Source organism: Camelina sativa, chromosome 9, assembly GCF_000633955.1.
Source record: "Camelina sativa cultivar DH55 chromosome 9, Cs, whole genome shotgun sequence".
NCBI classification, from domain to species: domain Eukaryota; kingdom Viridiplantae; phylum Streptophyta; class Magnoliopsida; order Brassicales; family Brassicaceae; genus Camelina; species Camelina sativa.
The window spans coordinates 6,825,568-6,845,588 of record NC_025693.1 but is presented as its reverse complement, the minus strand read 5'-3'; the positions used below and the strand labels follow the sequence as shown (position 1 = coordinate 6,845,588).

At 41.3% G+C, this 20,021-nt stretch overlaps 1 protein-coding gene and 1 pseudogene across 1 annotated transcript; both read right to left on the bottom strand.

The window, feature by feature from the left end:
* On the bottom strand, positions 1,356-4,838 carry LOC104710650 (probably inactive leucine-rich repeat receptor-like protein kinase At3g28040). Its single transcript, XM_010427285.1, has 2 exons — positions 3,126-4,838; positions 1,356-3,045 (listed from the first exon to the last, which is right to left on the bottom strand). The coding sequence occupies exons 1-2, from the start codon at positions 4,673-4,675 to the stop codon at positions 1,542-1,544; spliced, it is 3,054 nt and encodes a 1,017-aa protein (XP_010425587.1). The 5' UTR covers positions 4,676-4,838; the 3' UTR covers positions 1,356-1,541.
* LOC104715074 lies at positions 8,517-17,708 on the bottom strand (annotated as a pseudogene).

Genomic DNA, 20,021 nt, shown 5'->3' with positions numbered 1-20,021 from the left:
CCGAATAACCCGAACCCGAACAGGTATTACCCGAACCCGAACCCGAAAGTATAGAAAACCCGAACTAGTTCTATATGTCTAAACCCGAAAACCCAAAAACCCGAACCCGATCGGATTCGGGAACCCGAATGCCCAGGGCTAATACCAACAAAAACATCTTTCTAAAAGGATCACAACCGGTTAATAAAAAACAAAAAAAAAAAAACAAAAAGGATCACACCCTACAATAGAGTGAACCTGTAGATCAACTGTATTCGAGTCTCGGAGACGATACTTGGCAGCAGTTTTTCAGGTCAGCAAGGAGCCATTGGTAGACCTTGCTCCACTTTCATAGATTCAAGATCCTCATATTATCGTGCTATAAATGTTAGACCAAATTTTCTTCAAACACCTATATTCTAAAGTAATACCGAGTTATTCTAAAGTGCCCATCAGATGGTATCTTCTTTTTGTCAAGTTAATAAGATCATATCATAATCACAAAAAGGCAGCAAAGTCCTAACTAATTTGTCTATAGAATAATTCAATACTAAAACACATGGTTTAGGCCATTCATATAATGGAAGCATGCATCTTCCACACGCCATAAAATTAAAACCTAATTATCTCATTTATAATTAACATAGTCAAATCTATAAAGTTTCATGCATCTATGTAGAATACAACACCTAATTAAAAAAAAAAATATAAATTAGATTACGATATACAAAAAATTAATAGATTAAATTTCGACATTTGAAAACTGAAAACTAGATTCTTGATTTTTTTTTGTAATTTTTCTACTTTTATGTTATTCACAAATAAATTTAATTTTTCTTCACGAGAGACCACTTCTTCGGATGTTTTACTTGAAATGATCATATCCTACTTATTAAATTGTAATTGAATGGTTCATAATATGAAATTGGGGTATGACTTTGGATAACATATGCTGGCGTGATTTTCTAAAACATTGATACATGAATTTGGGGGTATGACTTTTACGTCAGTCATATAGGAAAATTACAAAATCTAAAGAGATAATTATAGTAGTAGGCGACGTGATGCGCTTGTGTATATGTATTAATCAACTTGGATAGAAAAACTATACGGTGTAAAAAAATCAATTATATGACAAGAGATTGTGTCCTACAAGTAAATTATAAGTATAATAAACCTTTATTTATTAAATAATAGAAAACGACATCGAATAAAAAAAGAAAACAGTGCCACATTATTGTCTTTGTCATTCTCACCCGATTCTAGCCACTAGATAATAATAATTGTACAAAATTTTACTTTAGTTCGATTTCAATGTCAGTAATTATTTTAACATTTGTACTATATATTGCTAAATAATATAAACACATGTACAATTCTCAGAAGAAACAAACAAGGCTATTAATGATAATACTGGTCAATGATTGTTATGATGATGATGACATAACGAAGTAGAGAGAAAGCGTAGTAGCATTGTCAAAGAAGCAGTCTCTTGAAAACATAGAGAAAGAAAAGAAAAAATGGAAAAACCTAATGGGAAGATTAAACTAATAGACAGTGTTTTAGAAACTATCCATGATCCGGTGAGGAACAGGAGAGTTAATGACCTGTAATATCTGAACAATCTCGGCCATTGTAGGCCGATTTGATGGTATCTGAGAGGTACAGACAAGAGCAAGTTTCAGAACAGGTAACACTTCATCTTCAGAGTATTGTTCCTCCATCACAGGATCAATACATTCAAGCACATTCCCTTGTTCTAACAGAACTCGAACATGGTCGCTAAGTATCACAAAGCTGTCTTCACCGTACTCCACTGGTCTTCGACCGGTCACGAGTTCGAGTATCAAAACCCCGAACCCGTAAACATCGCATTTCTCGTTGACTCTTAAGTTCTGACACTCTAACTCAGGCGCTACGTAACCTAGAGCGTTTTGAAACCTGTTGTTGTTCATCGTGTTCCCGTCTTGCGTTGTTAGAAGACGAGATAGACCGAAATCAGAGATTTTCGGGTTGTTCTTTTCGTCGAGGAGGATGTTGGTTGGTTTCAGGTTGAAGTGGATGGTTGCTGGACGGCATGTGTGGTGGAGATAAGCGAGTCCTTTGGCTGTACCGAGAATGATTCTGTATCTTACGTCCCAAGAAAGAGGTGGTGTTGAGGGTTCTCGTTCGTGTAACTTGGACTGCAAGTTTCCGTTAGGGATGTATTCTGATACCAGAAGATGCAACTCCGGTGTCCAGAAATAACCTTTGATCGATACGAGATTAGGGTGCTTCGCTTTCGCCAATATCCGAACTTCACGATCAAAATCTTCTAGGTTCTGAAGATTCGGCGACGGGACAAGTTTCTTAACAGCCAAGTTTCTCCCCTGTTCTCCCAAAGGTGCCTTGTAGACTGTTCCAAAAACTCCTTCTCCGATTCTTGAAGCTTTATTCAGAAGAGACTCCGGGTTTCTCTCAAACTCTTGAGACGAAGACGACGAACGCGACGTTCTTGAGTTTAACAGAACAAGTTTACCCATCACTAGGCTTCTTCCTGATTTCGAAGACCCCGAGAAAATGCTCTCCAACGCGTTGTCTACAAACGCAAGCCGCCTTCTCACAGACGCATTAAGCAGCGTTATGATTATGATTCCAGCGAAAATGAGTATAGCAGCTGATATTGCTACAATCACTGAGACACTAAGGAACATTCCACGGTGGAACTTTCCAGAACCATTGCTCGCTCGGTTTCCTGGCATATTATTCCCTTTCCCATAGGAGTTTGGATCAATGACAAGAGGCTTTGGAACATTCAGTGTGCATGGTCCTCTCAACAACGGTGAACAAATACCTAGGTTTCCTTGAATAGCACTCTGGTCTAAGCTTTGGAACACACCTCCAAACGGTAACCTTCCAATGAGTCGGTTAAACGAAACGTTAACCAATAACAGATTCTGTAATTCCCCAAGCTCTTTTGGTATCTCCCCGGTAAGCTTGTTTGCCTCTAGCTTTAGAATCTTGAGCTCTTGTAAGTTCGAAAGAGATTTAGGAATAGGACCGGTAAGATTGTTATGAGACAAACTCCTACAACAAGAAACATGAAATTAATAATGGAAAAACATTTTGCTATTAACCAACAACAGATATAAGAAAAAGAGACTTACAGCAATTTAAGAGAAGAGCAGTTTCCAATTCCTTCAGGGATAGAACCGGTTAGTGAGTTACCATCTAACTGAAGGATCTGAAGACTCTGAGACTCACATATATCAGCAGGAACAGAACCTATCAGCGCGCTGTTCCTCAAATCCAAGACTGTTAGTTTCTGTAAAAACTCAATTTCAGGAGGAACTCTTGTGTTGAAATGGTTCCATGACAGATTGAGGTACTTCATGTGAATGAAAAGCCCTACTTCACCAGGTATATTCCCAGTGAGTTTGTTACGCGAAAGGTCGAGCCTTACGAGTGACTCAAATAACCGACTCGAGCCTCTCGGGATCGGACCGGTGAAACCGTTACCCGAAATATCCATTTCTTGAAGACCAAGATCAAACAAACCATCGGGAATGCTACCAACAAAGCCATTCCCTTTCAGCTGAACAACCATAAGCTCATTGCAAGATTCCAAAGATTCCGGTAGCTCACCAGAGAGTTTGTTCTTAGACAAGATTAGATGCTTTAGAGATCTCAAGTTACCTATTGAAGAAGGAAGCTCCCCAGTTAAGTCATTGCTGGAGAAATCCATGTGTATTAAACCGGTCATGTCACTGATCCATACCGGGAAATCACCGGAGAGCAAGTTGTTCGATAAATCGAAGTGATATAAAGATCTCAGCCTCTGGAGTGTTCTTGGAAGCTCACCAGAGAAAATATTGAAACTTAGGTCAACTCTGTTTAAATGAGGACAGAGTCCAATATCTGAAGGCAATGGTCCTTGGAACTGATTCCTCTGTAATTGTAACCATTTCAAGTTATGTAGAGAGAGTATCCCTAAAGGTATCGATCCAGAAAGAGAATTAAACGATAGATCTAAGACTCTTAACCTCTCAAGCTTCCATATCCCTGAGACGAAACTAGGGTTACCCGAGAAACGGTTTCTTGAGAGGTTGAGACTGTTCAAAACAGAGCATCGAAACAGAGTACGTGGGATTTGACCTTCGAGATGGTTGTGAGACAGAGAGAGGTACCTAAGAGAGGAACAGTTGTTGAAGAAGTCATCAGAGAGTGTACCGGTGAACGAGTTTCCGGTTAAGTCGAGGTGTTGCAAGGAGCTGATTGATCCAAGAGAAGATGGGATTTGACCGGAGAGGTTGTTGTGGCTAAGATCTAGCTTTCGGAGATTGTTGTTAGTTGAGAGAGCGTTGAGGTTTCCGGTGAAGTTGTTGTTGGAGAGTGATAGTACTTTTAGATGTTGAAGCTTTTGGATTCCACGGCCGATTTTTCCGGTTAAGGCTAAACCGTCGAGGGTAAGGTCGGTGACTCGAGATGTTTTGGGATTGCATTTGACGTAGCTCCATGAACAAGGAGAGTTATCGTCTTCGTTCCATGACTCAAGGTGTGAAGATGGGTCGTCGAGGTCTGATTTGAAGACGATGAGTCCTAGAACGTCGTCGTTTAGTTGGATTGTGTCAATCTCACCATTGATGAGCGATAACATCATCAATGTCGTTGCGAGAAACAGAGTTAATGAGATCATGTTTCTTCTCTTACCGCCCATTAGTGATGTTTCTCTCTTGATGGGTAGAGAGATAAAACTTAAATTGTATAGGAGGAGAGAGATGAGAGAGTTATGACATTTTTATGAAAGAGAGAGAAAAAGAGAATGGAGTTGAGTTTTGTGCCAATGAGATGAAACTCGAAGTGTTAGTGAGTGTAAGATTCTGAAGTTGGCTACAGGACAACAACTAGATCGAGTTTACATATATGAATATGATCACTATGGCTAAATGGACCACATGGTCTCTATTCGGTTTAACCAAAAATGTCCGGTTTAGTCGATTATCTTAAATTAGATGTGTCTTCTTTACTTGTTAAATACATAAATAATGTTTATCCATACCATTAACTAACACCATGTTATAGGAACACATCTCCATTTAGGGTCAAGTGACCCGACCCATATATAAATCCGTTTGAGTCGAAAGGAATTATATGTATTTTTAAACTAAAACATAAACTTTGATGTTTACAATTACAACCCTCCATATAATATCAAGGTCTTGGCAAGTGTGTATTATCCAATAGGTATAAATGTGTAGTCTAGATCATAAAATAAATATCCTTGGACTACAACCATATCTAGCCCCGACTTGTAAGCAATAATAGAGTAAAAAAGTTATATCACAAGAAAGGGAAAGAGATGAGATGAAAAAAGATATGGTCAATAGAAGGATAGAGACCTATGAATATGGGAATCCTAATAAAATATGATGAATTTAAAAAGAAAATATTAAAAAGGAAAGAAGAAAAGAACAAAAATAGGGTTTGGTGCCATTAGAACAAGAAAGACTCGTGACTGACAAAGTTATGTGTAAAATCCACCGCACAATTAGCTTATCTGTCTTTTTGTCCCGACATCTCTCTCCTCCCCGCCTCTCAATTTAGATTCAAATTACAAACTTAAACTAAGCATTTTTAAGATTATAAGTTTATAACCCTTATTACTAAAGGAGATTGAAATGTTTCTTGGTTAGAGACATTGTTTTTAAAAAACAACATTGACTATGATTTGTGTTCGTATTTAGTTTGGATACATGTTTTTTTTTTAGACTTATTAATAGATATAAGCTAAAAGTATAATATTCATAGAAAAACCTTATTGGAATCAGTATAAATAATATTTATAGATAACCAATATAGCTTTGTTCTTATAAGCCTTTTTGGTTAAACTGAAATCAAGTTAAGAAATGATGAATCTGGCTATTAATATTATGCGGAATATTTCTTCTATTTGTTACATTATTATTAGAAAATACCCTATTATTTAGTATCCTAACAATCTATCTTAAGATTCACAACTTAAAAAAAAAACTCATTTTCAAGGTTAACAATTTTAGATGATTATATATATAGTAGATATTTATATCCGTACCACAAAGAATTATATATGATAAACATGTATACTACTAGCATCACAAGAATTCACGATAAATTATCTCATGCACCACACTTATGATCGAGCGATTTACACGAAATTATTAAAGTAATGATGAACGATTTGCTTGCAAAATATTAGAGATTTTCATTAAGTTTGTGTAGAATTAAGCCTTTATCTGTCACTAGTGGAGTATAGTTTTAATCAGCCTGGTTTTAACGATATTGTTACAAAAACTTCATAGTTACTTTACCAAAATATGACTTTGGAATTTGTTATATCTTAAGGAAATTTCAATAGCTTATACGAATACGACTTATACCAAAATGCAGGTATTTAAGATACTGTTCAAAAGAAAAAAAAGCATTCTCAATTTATTTAAAGCAAATTTACAAGAAATATGTATTTTCAGTGATGTGAAGTGATAAATGTCTAGACAGTAGACACACGTCAATTATTAAACGTATATCCAGTCGCATCCTTTTGTAATTTTTTTCGTCATTTTGATTTCTATATATGATATCATTCAATGCTAATTTTTTTTATGTTTTTTTCATCATCACATCGTTGCATGAGGTATGGAAGATTGATCAAGCTCGTGTCTGATGTTTGGGAACGGAGCATGTTCTCAAATCTTGGTCGTTTTTCAATAATTATTTCTTACCCATATTTCAAGATATATTCTTCTTGCCATACACAATATTGCAACAAAACAGAACTCAATCACACAATGTTAAAATTTAAATTTGAATTTTGGTTTGATTCAGTATATTTTTGGTTTTAAAAAGTGGGTAACTAATAACCAATTAAAAATTTATGCCGTAGTGAACTGATTACTATACCGATTTCAAACCAAAAACCAAAAAATCCAGTTTTTCAATTCGAACAAACCAGTTTGGGTTAAAATTGTAGGTCTAGATGGGTAAGTTTCGGAAGAGAGCTATAGCTTCTCTACCTGTGTTTTAAATGGCGAGAGGCGAGGTGAGACTACGAAGGTCTCGCTTTCGCCTTGAGCCTAGGTGCCAAGGAGCAAACGCCTCTGCTGCATGAGGTGAGTCTGCACACAAAAAAAAACATACAGGTTAGTCACTGATCCCTTAGTTTTATTAACACAATTTGTAAGTCTAAAACATAGATCATTTGAAATATATAGAAAGAGACAATCCAATAATAGTAAAACAGAGAATTGAAAACAAAACTAAGGAAAAGCCAATCCAACAAAGTTTTAAGCTGAGAACTAAAAACAAAACAAAGAAACAGCCAATCCAACAAAGTTTTAAACTGAGAACTGAAAACAAAATAAAAAAACAGCTAATCCAAACAAAGTAACTCTAAAAATCCATCTCATGATTCTCCTCATCATCATACTCAACATCTTCCACACCCGCTTGAGTGTCCTCATCTCCTCTAAAATCTTCTTCAATTTCATTCTCATCATCTTCATCAATCAAAGTCAATGGAGTTATAGATGAACTTTGAGATGGTCTTGGAGCTGGATTGGAGCTTGAGGCTGTATTCTTCCCTTTCTCAGCTCTACTTGCAGATTGTGCTGATGTTTTTTTGGCTCTAGTAAGATAGTTAGGCTCATTTGCTCCAGAAGCTCTGCTTACCACATCCCATGTTAAGTTACCATCTTCAAACACTAGATCATACTCAACACTAGACACCTCATCCATTATTCCAACCAGCCACTCATTACGATTATCAATATCTTCTAGGATGATCAGATCAATGGTGTCTTTCAGCTTGTAACGTCGTTGTAAAGTGCGATTGTACTTAACAAACACCAAATCATCAAACATTCTTGAGCCAATCGATTCCTTTTCTTGGTAGGGAGATGTTGAAACACACTCCAGTTTCTCTCACAACCAGTTGCACTTCATGTGAGACTAAGAATTTTTATGGCAAAGTCTCTTAGTGTTGATGTAGATCCTCCATAAGAAGACCACCACTCAGCTGGTGCTTTTATTTCCCTTTGTCTTTTCACCATGGGTAACCCAAAGAGTCTAGCATTTTTAAACAGTGTCAACTCTGAGTCTATCTTATCTTGAGTTGCAATTTCAGGAACCAACTTTCCAATAACCTTGTAGAGACCTTCCATAACCTCTTCACAATTCACCCCAGATTCTAAATTATACTGAAATTATGGATTCAAAAAGTAGCCAGCAGTATGCAAAGGAAGATGGAGTTGACAATCCCATCAATTATCAATGATTGCAAATGCATATTTGTACTATTCGTCCTTCTCATTGAAGGTCCTAGCAATGACCTCTTTAGCCCTATCCATAGCTTCGTAAATGTACCTCATAGCTGGTTTTTTCTCTCCGTCAACCAACCTAAGAACCTTAACTACATGCCCTGTCAACTTCAGTGCAGACAACGCGCTGTGCCAAAATCTGTCGCTCATGATGAACTTTTTCACATTCATTGCTCCTAAATCCTTTGGCCACTTTGAATCATTTCATTATTCAGAAGCTACAAAACTCCTCAGGTTTTTCCTCTGCTTGTGATACTGCGCAAGTGTGATGAATGATGTAGCAAATCTAGTAACTGCTCGTCTATGTAGATTTGCTTGGTTTGTGAGTTTCTTCATCATATTCACAAGAGAAGTGTGAATATAGATGTAGTAGTTCATGTAGATGCAGTTCTTGATTGCAGACTTCATGAAAGGAAGTTTTCCTATATTCTCACACATGAGATGTATGCAATGGGCTGCACAAGAAAGCCAATACAGATGTGGTCATTTCGCCATTAGCAATTGGCCTACAATAGTAATAAAACACAAAGACTTGTTAGTATCATTCTAAAAAAAAATCAGAAAAATTCAAAACCTTATAAAGTAACAAACTCACCAGCTTTTACATAGTATGATGCATTGTCCATTATCACTTGGACAACATTAGATTTCCCAACTTCTTCCACCATACGATCAAGCTTATCAAACAGAAAATTAGCATCTTTCACATCTGTTGAAACATCAACTGATTTGATGAAAACTGATTCCTTTGGCGAGTTAACAAGAAAGTTAATAATGTCTTTTTGGACAACAGAATCATGCCATCTGTTAGACATGATTGAACACCCTTTAGTTACCCATTCTGTTTTGTGCTCTACCATCAGATTTTCTGTTTCTTTTTACTTCCTTCTTCAGGAAAGGAATCCGTAGCTCATACATAGTTGGTGGTTTAAAGCCACACCCATATTGACTAACTAATTCAAGTGCTTCTCTAAAACTATCAAAGGTAATTGCATTAAACGGAAGCCCTGCATCATAGAACCACCTTGCAATAGCAGCACATGCCTTGTCCCTAAGCTCTTTATCAGATTTTCCAGAAACTTCTTTTTTGTCCCCCCTTCCTTTCAAGATATGTAACATCCGTGAACCGAAATCCCGGTTTGGGAGTTGCATCGGTCGATGCAGATGTTGCATCGGTCGATGCAAGGTCGAGTTCCTGCGTTTTGACTTAAGTCAAACGCTACGTTTTGGGTAAAGGAAAACCCTTAAGATCGTGTTTTGTCTCATTAGGCGTGTTTAGCCACTTTTGAGAGAAACAAAAGAGAAAGAGAAGTGTTCTTGGTGTTCTTGGTGATTCCTGGAGATTTGAGGCTATTCCTGTAGAGATCTGTAGCTGGGATCGTTGTAGGAACTTCCTAGAAGCTTTTTCTTCTTGTGTTTGGGTTCAGATTTGTCTTGGCATAGGTAAGTGCAGGACCATGGCTTATCTAAGCTAGAGAACTCTTTAATCTGCTTGATGTGTGATGTTAGACTTGTTAGATCGTTGCTATGGACGTTAGGAAGCTTTCTTGTGGCTTGGGATCGAGTTTTGTGGTTGTAGGAATGAAGATCCAGTGAGAAGCTTCGGGGAAAACACGATGCTCGGCATTGCATTGGTTGTTGCATATCTTGCGTCGGTCGATGCAAGTGCGAGGACGGCGCGTAAAACTCTAGGGTTTTCATGTTATGTCGAGCATGCGTCGGTCGATGCAGATTGGGTGTCGGTCGATGCAACTTCTGTGTTGGTCGATGCATCCCCATGTGGTGTCGGTCGATGCATGTTGGTGTCGGTCGATGCAGAGTCCTGGTTTGTCGTTTGCTGTTTGTTGATTGTTGTTTGATGGTTAGAGATGACTCTATTGCTTGTGTGTATAACCCAGTAGATGGGAGGATTGCCTTACTGAGTGTTTATAAAATACTCATGCATTGCAATATGTGTTTGTGGTGCAGGTAAAGGCAAAGTGTGATCGTGGAATCAAGACAATGAAGAGGAGGATGTTCTAGGGACTCGGTTTGATGTTGTCTGGCAATGCTAGGTTGCTAGAGTTGAGTCATTAGAAACATTGCCAGGTTGCTGGTTTTATGCTATAGTATTGGTTTTTATTATTGGATATTGTTGGATATTGTTATTGGTATGGTTATATCGCTGTTGATTGTGATTGTGGTTAGGTGGCTAGTGGGTATGGGACCACTAGTTGTAGTTTATTTACTATATTATATTTATTATTTATTATTTAGAAGAAAAAAAAAGGTCGGTCCTTTCATTTTGGTATTAGAGCCTTTACGGTTCTAGGTTTGGGTTCACTAGGTTCTGTTGTGATGTTTGGGATTACATGTCTTGATTGATTATGTGAGTTAGTCAATTGTGTGTGGCATGGAGTCCTAGAACATCCTCTTCGAGCTGACTGTGTGATTCCACGGTGAGTTTATGTTTCTGTGTTATAATAGTAATTGTTTGCTTAGTCTTCTGTTCATGGTAGTGTAGATGGCTAGAGATGGTGCTGTTGCTGGTCGTGGTCGTGGACGTGGACGTGGACGTGGTTGTGGACACGGACGTAGTCGTGGTAGGGGCAGAGTCCCAGAGGTTAGTGAGACCGAGGACCAGAGTGTGACAGCGAGGGTGTTGGCGAGTCGCAGGGTGTTCCGGGGGATTCAGTGAGTGTGGCCGGAGGGGGCGGTGTTGATGCTCCAGTGGCCGGTGATGCTAGGGCTCCTGGTGTGGGAGTTCCAGCGAGAGGAGTCCCTGGTACTGACTTTGCGGCTCAGTTGTTAGAGCGGTTACCACCAGTGGTACCAGCTTAGGCTCAGGTAGTGCCACCAATGGTGGCAGAGGAGTGGCAGCCAGTGGCTGCAGATGTGGGAGTTCATGGACGTTATTTATCTATGCTCAAGGAGATGAGGGTTCTTTTCAATGAGAAGTTTTTGGGTGGTACAGACCCTACTGTTACTGATGCGTGGAGGACGAGTGTGGAACGTAACTTCCATACTCTGAGATGTCCTGAGGAGTTTTGGGTGGACATAGGGGTCTACCATTTGAGTGGTGATGCTGAGTTGTGGTGGAGATCAGTGGCTGCTAGGAGACTGCAGCGGGAGATGACTTGGGCTGACTTCGTCTTGGAGTTCAACCGTAAGTATTTTCCTAGAGAGGCATTGGATCGGTTGGAGGTGTAGTTCCTTCAGTTGTCTCAGGGGACACGGTCAATGCAGGAGCTGGACTTGGAGTTCAGTCGACTTCTATGTTATGGGGTTTGGGCTATGGAGTCTGAGGAGGCTCAGATCAAAAGGTTTTTGGGGGCTCTACGTGATGATTTGAGAGTTCATTGTAGAGGGCGGAGATATGCTACGCGTGTAGAGCTGGTTGAGACTGCAGCAGAGATTGAGGAGGATATCCGGGCACAGTCAATGGTGGCTAGTCCAGCAGTTCAGCCTAGTAAGGCTCAGCAGCAGGGTGGTTCTAGCAGGGGCGGTAGGCCTGCACGGGGAACCAAGAGGAGGTGGGAGGCTACGCAGAGGCCGAGTGGTGCGAGTTGCTTCAGTTGTGGGAGCAAGGATCACAAGGTTGCTAGTTGTCCCAAGAGGAGTGCTCTGACGGTAGGGCCTCAGGTATGTTATCATTGTAGGGAGACAGGGCTCATCATGCCCTTTTGTCCCAAGTTGCAGCCGGCAGCAGTGGCAGCGTTGCAGCAGGTGTAGCCTGGAGGTCAGCAGGTGGAACGGATTGAGCAGGCACCACAGGTTTACACGACAGCAGAGACTGGTGGAACCAGTGCCGGGGCGATCACAGGTATAATTTCTGGTACTTAAGCTTTGTGAATTTTTAGTAGGTTCGGATTTTATGTTTTCTTGTGATAAAGTGTTAGGTTCTCAACACATGAGGTTTGTGTAGGGACCTTGTTGGTGGGCGGGTTTAAGTCCCATGTTATGTTTGATTCTGGAGCTTCTCACAGCTTTATTACTCCGGAGTGTGCAGAGAGCACGGGGATCAGAGGGGATCCCGGAGAGCATTCAGGAGTTGTCAGAGTTGCGGGAGGCAAGTTCCTGAGAGTTATTGGACGAGCTAGAGGAGTTGATATTCAGATCGCAGGGGAGTCATGGCCAGCGGATTTACTTATCAGTCCTGTGGAGTTATATGATGTCGGTTGCATCAGCATATGGTGCATTTGANGATGAACAGCATGTTTCAGGAGTTTCTGGACGTGTCTGTCATCATTTTTCATCGACAATATCCTGGTTTATTCTAAGAGTCCTCAGGAGCATACAGTTCATTTGAGGGCAGTTCTGGAGAAGCTGCAGGAGCAGAAGTTGTTTGCCAAGTTAAGCAAGTGTAGTTTTTGGCAGTGTGAGATGGGTTTTCTGGGTCATATTGTTTCTANAGAAGGGCCGTGAGGCTTATTTGGTTACTATATCTATGCTAGAGTCAGTAGGGAAGTCTATGGTTAGCGGGATTNGAAGATTCAGGCTATCAGGGATTGGCCTAGACCGCATAATGCCACAGAGTTCAGGAGTTTCCTTGGTTTGGCAGGTTATTACAGGAGGTTTGTGCAGGGTTTTGCAAGTAGAGCATGCCCTATGACTAAGTTGACAGGGAATGATGTTCCTTTTGTGTGGTCACAGGAGTGTGAGGAGGGCTTTGAAAGCCTTAAGGAGATGTTGACTACTACGCCAGTGTTGGCTTTGCCAGAGCAGGGGGAACCCTATGTGGTTTATACTGATGCATCTAGAGTTGGTTTGGGGTATGTGTTGATGCAGCATGGGAAGGTGATTGCCTATGCTTCACGGCAGTTGCAGAAGCATGAGGGAAACTATCCTACTCATGATTTGGAGAAGGATGCTGTTGTTTTTGCCCTGAAGATTTGGAGATCATATCTTTATGGTGCAAAGGTGCAGGTGTTTACAGATGATAAGGCTAACACGATTGCAGATGCTCTGAGTCGGAAGAGGGTAGCTTCGGCTCAGGAGCAGGAGATGGAGTCTCTGGTAGGAGAAATCAGTGCTTTGAGCTTATGTGTTGTTTCATAGGAACCGTTGGGTTTGGAAGCAGTGGATAGAGCAGATCTTCTGAGTAGGGTGCGGTTGGCTCAGGAGAAGGATTTAGGGCTGGTGAATGCCTCAAAGGATGTGAATTCAGAGTATCAGGTCTCTGATAATGGTACTATCTTGGTGCACGGTCGGGTTTGTGTGCCCAAGGATGAGGAGTTGAGACAGGAGATCCTGAGAGAGGCTCATGCGAGCAGGTTTTCTATTCATCTAGGAGCGACTAAGATGTACTGTGATCTCAAGAGGTACTATCACTGAGTCGGGATGAAGAAGGATGTAGCTAGTTGGGTCTCGAGGTGCGATGTGTGTCAGCTAGTGAAGGCTAAGCATCAGGTTCCTGGCGGTTTGTTGAAGAGTTTACCCATTCCTGAGTGGAAGTGGGATATGATCACCATAGATTTTGTGGTAAGATTGCCAATGTCACGAACCTTTGATACTATTTGGGTCATTGTGGACTGGTTGACTAAGTCAGCATATTTTCTGGCCATTAAGAAGACTGATGGAGCAACGGTCTTGGCTAAGAAGCATGTGAGAGAGATAGTCAGGTTGCATGGGATGCCAGCAAGCATTGTGTCTGACAGGGATTCAAAGTACACTTCTGTGTTCTGGAAGGAATTTCAGGCAGAGATGGGCACTAAGGTGCTTATGAGTACAGCTTATCATCCCCAGACAGATGGACAGTCTGAGAGGACGATCCAGACGCTGGAGGATTTGCTGAGGATGTGTGTGTTGGATTGGGGTGGCCATTGGGCAGATCACCTGAACCTGGTAGAGTTTGCTTACAACAACAGTTATCAGGCGAGTATTAAGATGGCTCCTTATGAGGCTTTGTATGGGAGACCATGTCGTACACCATTATGCTGGACTCAGGTGGGGGAGAGGAGCATGTTTGGTGCTAGTATTGTTCAGAAGACCTCAGAGAAGATTCGGGTTCTCAAGCTGAACATGAAGGAGGCTCAGGATAGGCAGAGGAGTTATGCTGATAAGAGGAGAAGAGATCTTGAGTTTCAGGTAGGAGACAGAGTGTACCTCAAGATGGCCATGTTGCAGGGTCCGAACAAGTCATTGACAAAGACTAAGTTGAGTCTGAGGTTTATGGGTCCGTTCAGAGTGATTGAGCGGGTGGGATTGGTAGCATATAGGCTGGAGTTGCCTGAGGTTATGCGTGCGTTCCATAAGGTTTTCCATGTGTCTATGTTGCGGAAGTGTCTCCGTGAGGGTGAACAGGTGTTGGCTAAGATTCCTGAGGATCTTCAGCCTAACATGACTGTGGAGGCGAGACCAGTGAGGGTTCTCGGAAGGAGGATCAAGGAACTTCGGAAGAAGAAGATTCCTTTGATGAAAGTCCTTTGGGACTGTGATGGTGTTGAGGAGCAGACTTGGGAGCCTGAGGCGAAAATGAAGGCAAGGTTCAAGAAGTGGTATGAGAAGCAAGCCACGACTTGAGCTTGTTTTGCCTGGTCCCATTTGTAATCCGTGGCTGGAGCAGGAATGGAGTATTCCAGCCCATCTCTCTTGTTTACTCGGTCGCTTGGGGTGGTTGGTTGTGCCACTCAGTAACAAGATGAGGTGGTGCTCGGGGTACAAAGTTTCCGTGAGGGAGGGTTTTTGGAGGAAAGTTTCCTGAAGTAGAAGTTTCCAAAAATGGAAAGTGCTAAATATGGAAAAATTTACGGGAGTTAGAATTTGTCCATTTTAGCGGTGGAGAGCTTTGGAGGGGCTTGTGTGGCCTTAGTGGCGGACTTTCGAGTCAGTGTGCCCGTGTGTGGTGGTCTTTTTAGACATTGTGTGGCCTTTGTGGCCTTTGTGGCGGGCTGTTTAGCCGTGTGTGGCCTTTGTGGCGGGCTGTTCAGCCATTGTGTGGCCTCTGTGGCGGTCTGTTTAGCCAATTGCGTGGCCTTTGTGGCGGGCTGTTTAGCCAGAGTGCCTGTTTAGGCGGTCCTTCGGGACAGATAGTCTTTGTGACGGTCCTTCGGGACAGATGGTCTTTGTGACGGTCCTTCGGGACGAGTGGCCTTGGTGGCGGTCCTTTTTAGGACATTTGTTTGGCTTTGGTGGCGGTCTTGTTTAGGATATTTGTTTGGCCTTGGTGGCGGTCCTACTTAGGACATTTTGTTTGGCCTTGGTGGCGGTCCTCTTTAGGATATTTTGTTTGGCCTTTGTGGCGGCCGTTGTGGCATGTATATGATCCTTGTGTGGTCATGAGGTATTACAGTGAGGGGATATGTGGTTGGTAGGACATTGAGATGTTTTACGCGAGCTACAGGAAGGAAACCTGTATAGGGATAGGACTCAGACGTGTTCAGAATTGTTTGCTCGCGGCTCTTGGAGGACTTAGGTTCTCCTAGTACTGCCATATTCAGAGACTTTGTGGCTTGGGAATATGGTTGGTATATTGACTTCGGATGACGATCCGGGGGCGCGCTGTAGGGTGGCAACCCGAGAGACGAGTTTGAATTTTTCTTATATAATGGCATGCGGGCTTGGGCCCGATGAGGAGCCAATATTTGGTATGCAGACTTAGGTCTGATGAGGAGCCAATAAAAAGTCAAGGTTTAGGCCTATGAGTAAAGGAAAGTCCAAAAGTCGAGAGCAAATGACGCCTGGAGCATGAGTCTATCACCTAGAGGTGACCTTCTGTAGATCAGTCGTAGGAGTGCGGGCCGTGGAGACGGTTGCACGAGAGTCCTTGACTGATGGTTGTTTGAGATTCAAGGACGAATCTGGATTGGTGGGGGAGAATTGTAACATCCGTGAACCAAAATCCCGGTTTGGGAGTTGCATCGGTCGATGCAGATGTTGCATCCGTCGATGCAAGGTCGAGTTCCTGCGTTTTGACTTAAGTCAAACGCTGCATTTTGGGTAAAGGAAAACCCTTAAGCTCGTGTTTTGTCTCATTAGGCCTGTTTAGCCACTTTTGAGAGAAACGAAAGAGAAAGAGAAGTGTTCTTGGTGATTCCTGGAGATTTGAGGCTGTTCTTGTAGAGATCTGTAGCTGGGATCATTGTAGGAGTTTCCTAGAACTGTTTTCTTCTTGTGTTTGGGTTCATATTCGTCTTGGCAAAGGTAAGTGCAGGACCATGGCTTATCTAAGCTAGAGAACTCTTTGATCTGCTTGATGTGTGATGTTAGACTTGTTAGATCGTTGCTATGGACGTTAGGAAGCTTTCTTGTGGCTTGGGATCTAGTTTTGTGGTTGTAGGAACGAAGATCCGGCGAGAAGCTTCAGGGAAAACACGATGTTCGGCATTGCATCGGTTGATGCAAGTGCGAGGACGGCGCGTAAAACTCTAGGGTTTTCGTGTTATGTCGAGCATGCGTCGGTCGATGCAGATTGGGTGTCGGTCGATGCAAGTGTAACTTGCATCGGTCGATGCAGCTTCTGTGTCGGTCGATGCATCCCCATGTGGTGTCGGTCGATGCATGTTGGTGTCGGTTGATGCAGAATCCTGGTTTGTCGTTTGCTGTTTATTGATTGTTGTTTAATGGTTAGAGATGACTCTATTGCTTGTGTGTATAGCCCAGTAGATGGGAGGATTGCCGTACTGAGTGTTTATAAAATACTCATGCATTGCAATATGTGTTTGTGGTGCAGGTAAAGGCAAAGTGTGATCGTGGAATCAAGGCAATGAAGAGGAAGATGTTCTAGGGACTCGGTTTGATGTTGTCTGGCACTGCTAGGTTGCTAGAGTTGAGTCATTAGAAACATTGTTAGGTTGCTGGTTTCATGTTTTCTGATGATTGGTTATTGGATTATTGGTTATCTTGTTATTAGATATTGCTTATGCTATAGTATTGGTTTTTATTATTGGATATTGTTGGATATTGTTATTGGTATGGTTATTCCGCTGTTGATTGTGATTATGGTTAGGTGGCTAGTGGGTATGGGACCACTAGTTGTAGTTTATTTACTATATTATATTTATTATTTATTATTTAGAAGAAAAAAAAAGGTCGGTCCTTTCAAGATATCATGAGGAGTTGGAAGAACATATCTATCCATTAGACCCTTACGTTTCTTAGAAGGTGGCTGACTAGGCTGACCTTCATCCTCATCTTCATATTCCACATCGTATATAGTGGCTTGTGGTGTGGCATCATTTGAGTAGTGGCTTTAACTTCAGTCTTGTTAAGCATGAAAGTTTTCACTTCTTCCCTCACACCGTCTTTAACTAGATTTTAGGCAGTAACATTCCTAAAACCACCAACAATATGCTGTTTTGCACGTTGAACTCCACCATTGGTGATTTTCTTACAAAAGATACACATAAAACTACCATGTTTACCCGAAACAGGAGTCGTATATTTCCATGCTGGATCTCTTGGCTTAGTAGGATCAGACATGATGGAGAGTTTGAAGAAAGAAGAGTAAGAAGAAAGAGTAGGGAGAATGAAGAAAAAGCAAGTCGAGAGAAAGGCTGGAGATGTGAGAAGAGGCTGGATACGTGAAAAGTAGTTTATATGCACGATTTTTAATAGGGTTTTTAATTTTTAGCAATCAAATCATGTATGCATATGTTTCGGAACAATATAAGGCAAATAAATATCAACTTTAACAATTGTTACCTTTTATTTCAATAGGCGCCAAACGCTCTGGAGCGAGATTCACGTCAAGTAGTCAAGGAGCGAGCACCTTTGCATGATAGCCTTGCCTCAGATACTAGAGGCGGTGAACCTTGAGCCTAGGCGCGCCTAGGCCTCGCCTTTTAAAACACAGTTCTCTGCACTCTTGATTGATTTTGTATTACAATTTGTAATTATTAACAATTGTTACCTTTTATTTTAATAGGCGCCAAACGCTCCGGAGCGAGATTCACGTCAAGGCGTCAAGGAGTGAGCACCTTTGCGTGATAGCCTTGCCTCAGCTACTAGAGGCGGTGAACCTTGAGCCTACCCTTGCCTTGAGCCTAGGCGCGCCTAGGCCTTGCTTTTTAAAACACAGTTCTCTGCACCCTTGATTGATCTTGTATTACAGTTTGTCTTTATTAATACTTGAGATATTGATATTGAAGACGTACGCGCCTTGCTTACTAATCCAAAGAAGCGAATTGAAAAATCTTGATATCAAAAACACCACTTAAACTATACTAAATATGATATTCATAAGTTATTCACATCTACTTGAACTTGCGGAGTCTTGTCAAATTTTTAAAACCTAGTACGTAGTTCGGTAGTTGCATAGAATATAAAAGAGAATTAGTATTAACTCACCAATTACTTTGGAGAGCATTTCCCTCCGTCGACATTAATTAACTCACGCAATGCTTTGGCGAGCATTTCCGTGCATTGAAAAGCCTTGTCCAAATCTCTCAGTCTTCTACATACACACACACACAAGGACAGAGTTAGGATTTCTCCTGCTCCCACATTGTAATGTGCAAGTGACATGTTGTTCTCCACTAACAACCTGGCTTTACCGAATAACACCTGTTTCTCTGGTGGGGTTCGGATCTCCTCAGCTATCTTTTTCTTGAAACTTGCCATGCTTCTTTCTGATAACGAAAGCACTGTTTTCTCAATGACGTTTAGCTCACAACCATCGACATCAACAATAGAAATCCTGATTGTACACCAACCTGGGTGTTGAGCGAGGAACTTGTCTTCTGGAACAAGGCTAGGCTCGTCATCAGACTTTTGTCTCTTTACCTCTAGTTCATCCTCAGGTGGTTGTGGTGGCAGCTCTTCATGATTGTTAGCAAAATCTTTCACGAGAGAAGCATGCCAATGAACCATAGACGTAACCCCTCCATCTAGCCATTTCATCTTTTGGAGAGAATCCCACTGATGAAGTTGAACAAGATGGAAGAAACCATCATGAATGGCCGCCATAAAAGCGTTACTCTTACTTATCATTATCCTGATTAGCTCCCTCTTGTTGATTCAGAGAATGGTATTCTTTACCGGTTTACCCTTCTCCACGTAAGGAGCATAATCTTGATGATCAGGTCCGTCTTGTTGATTCTGAGAAGGTACTCGGTAAGCTTTTGCTTGTAAAACGAGTGAAAAGGATCAGACGTCCACATAAAGCTGTATCTTGCATTATATATTTGCGTAAGATTGCATCATCAGCTTCTCAACAAACAACCCCATTTTGCAAACGTAATGCGCCATCGACTCGATATTATTTCTGATGATACCTGGAGGTGGCTCATTGACTTGGGTACTACTAGAGTACTAGTTCTAGTTTCTTGAATCTGAGAAAGGTATTCACTAAGCTTCTGCTTGTAATATCCGTGTATGGGATCTTCTGGGCTCCTCAGAAAGTTGAGGCTTGCATCATTAAATTTGTAATTCGCATACCTCTATAAACAATACAGCTTCCAACAACATTGTTTGTGATCAAGGCCCAACAAAACTCAGGTCCAGCTCAAGCCCATCAGTTTTTGTACCCAACTCACGCCAACGTTTACCTGCAAAAAAAGACAAAGACATAACAGATAAAATCAGAGGTTTGGTAAATGTTGCAGAAGACAAAAACAGAAAAAACAGAGAATCAACAGAAGCTGCAGGAGGTCCGACAGTAACATTACAAAATAGGTTTGAGCTTCTAGGATCATGTGATATTGAAGACAACTCACACCAGCTGGACAAGTGTAGAAGGATCTAGACTTTAGGGTTTTCTTTTTTTCGGCAAAAAAAAAAAAAAAAAAAAAAAAA

What these genes read in the sequence shown, in the direction of transcription:
- LOC104710650 (XM_010427285.1), bottom strand. Translation starts at nt 4,675, where the DNA reads ATGGGCGGTAAGAGAAGAAACATGATCTCATTAACTCTGTTTCTCGCA. An exon ending in TGCTCTTCTCTTAAATTGCT is followed by an intron (nt 3,046 to 3,125) that starts GTAAGTCTCTTT and finishes TTCTTGTTGTAG; the next exon opens with GAGTTTGTCTCATAACAATC.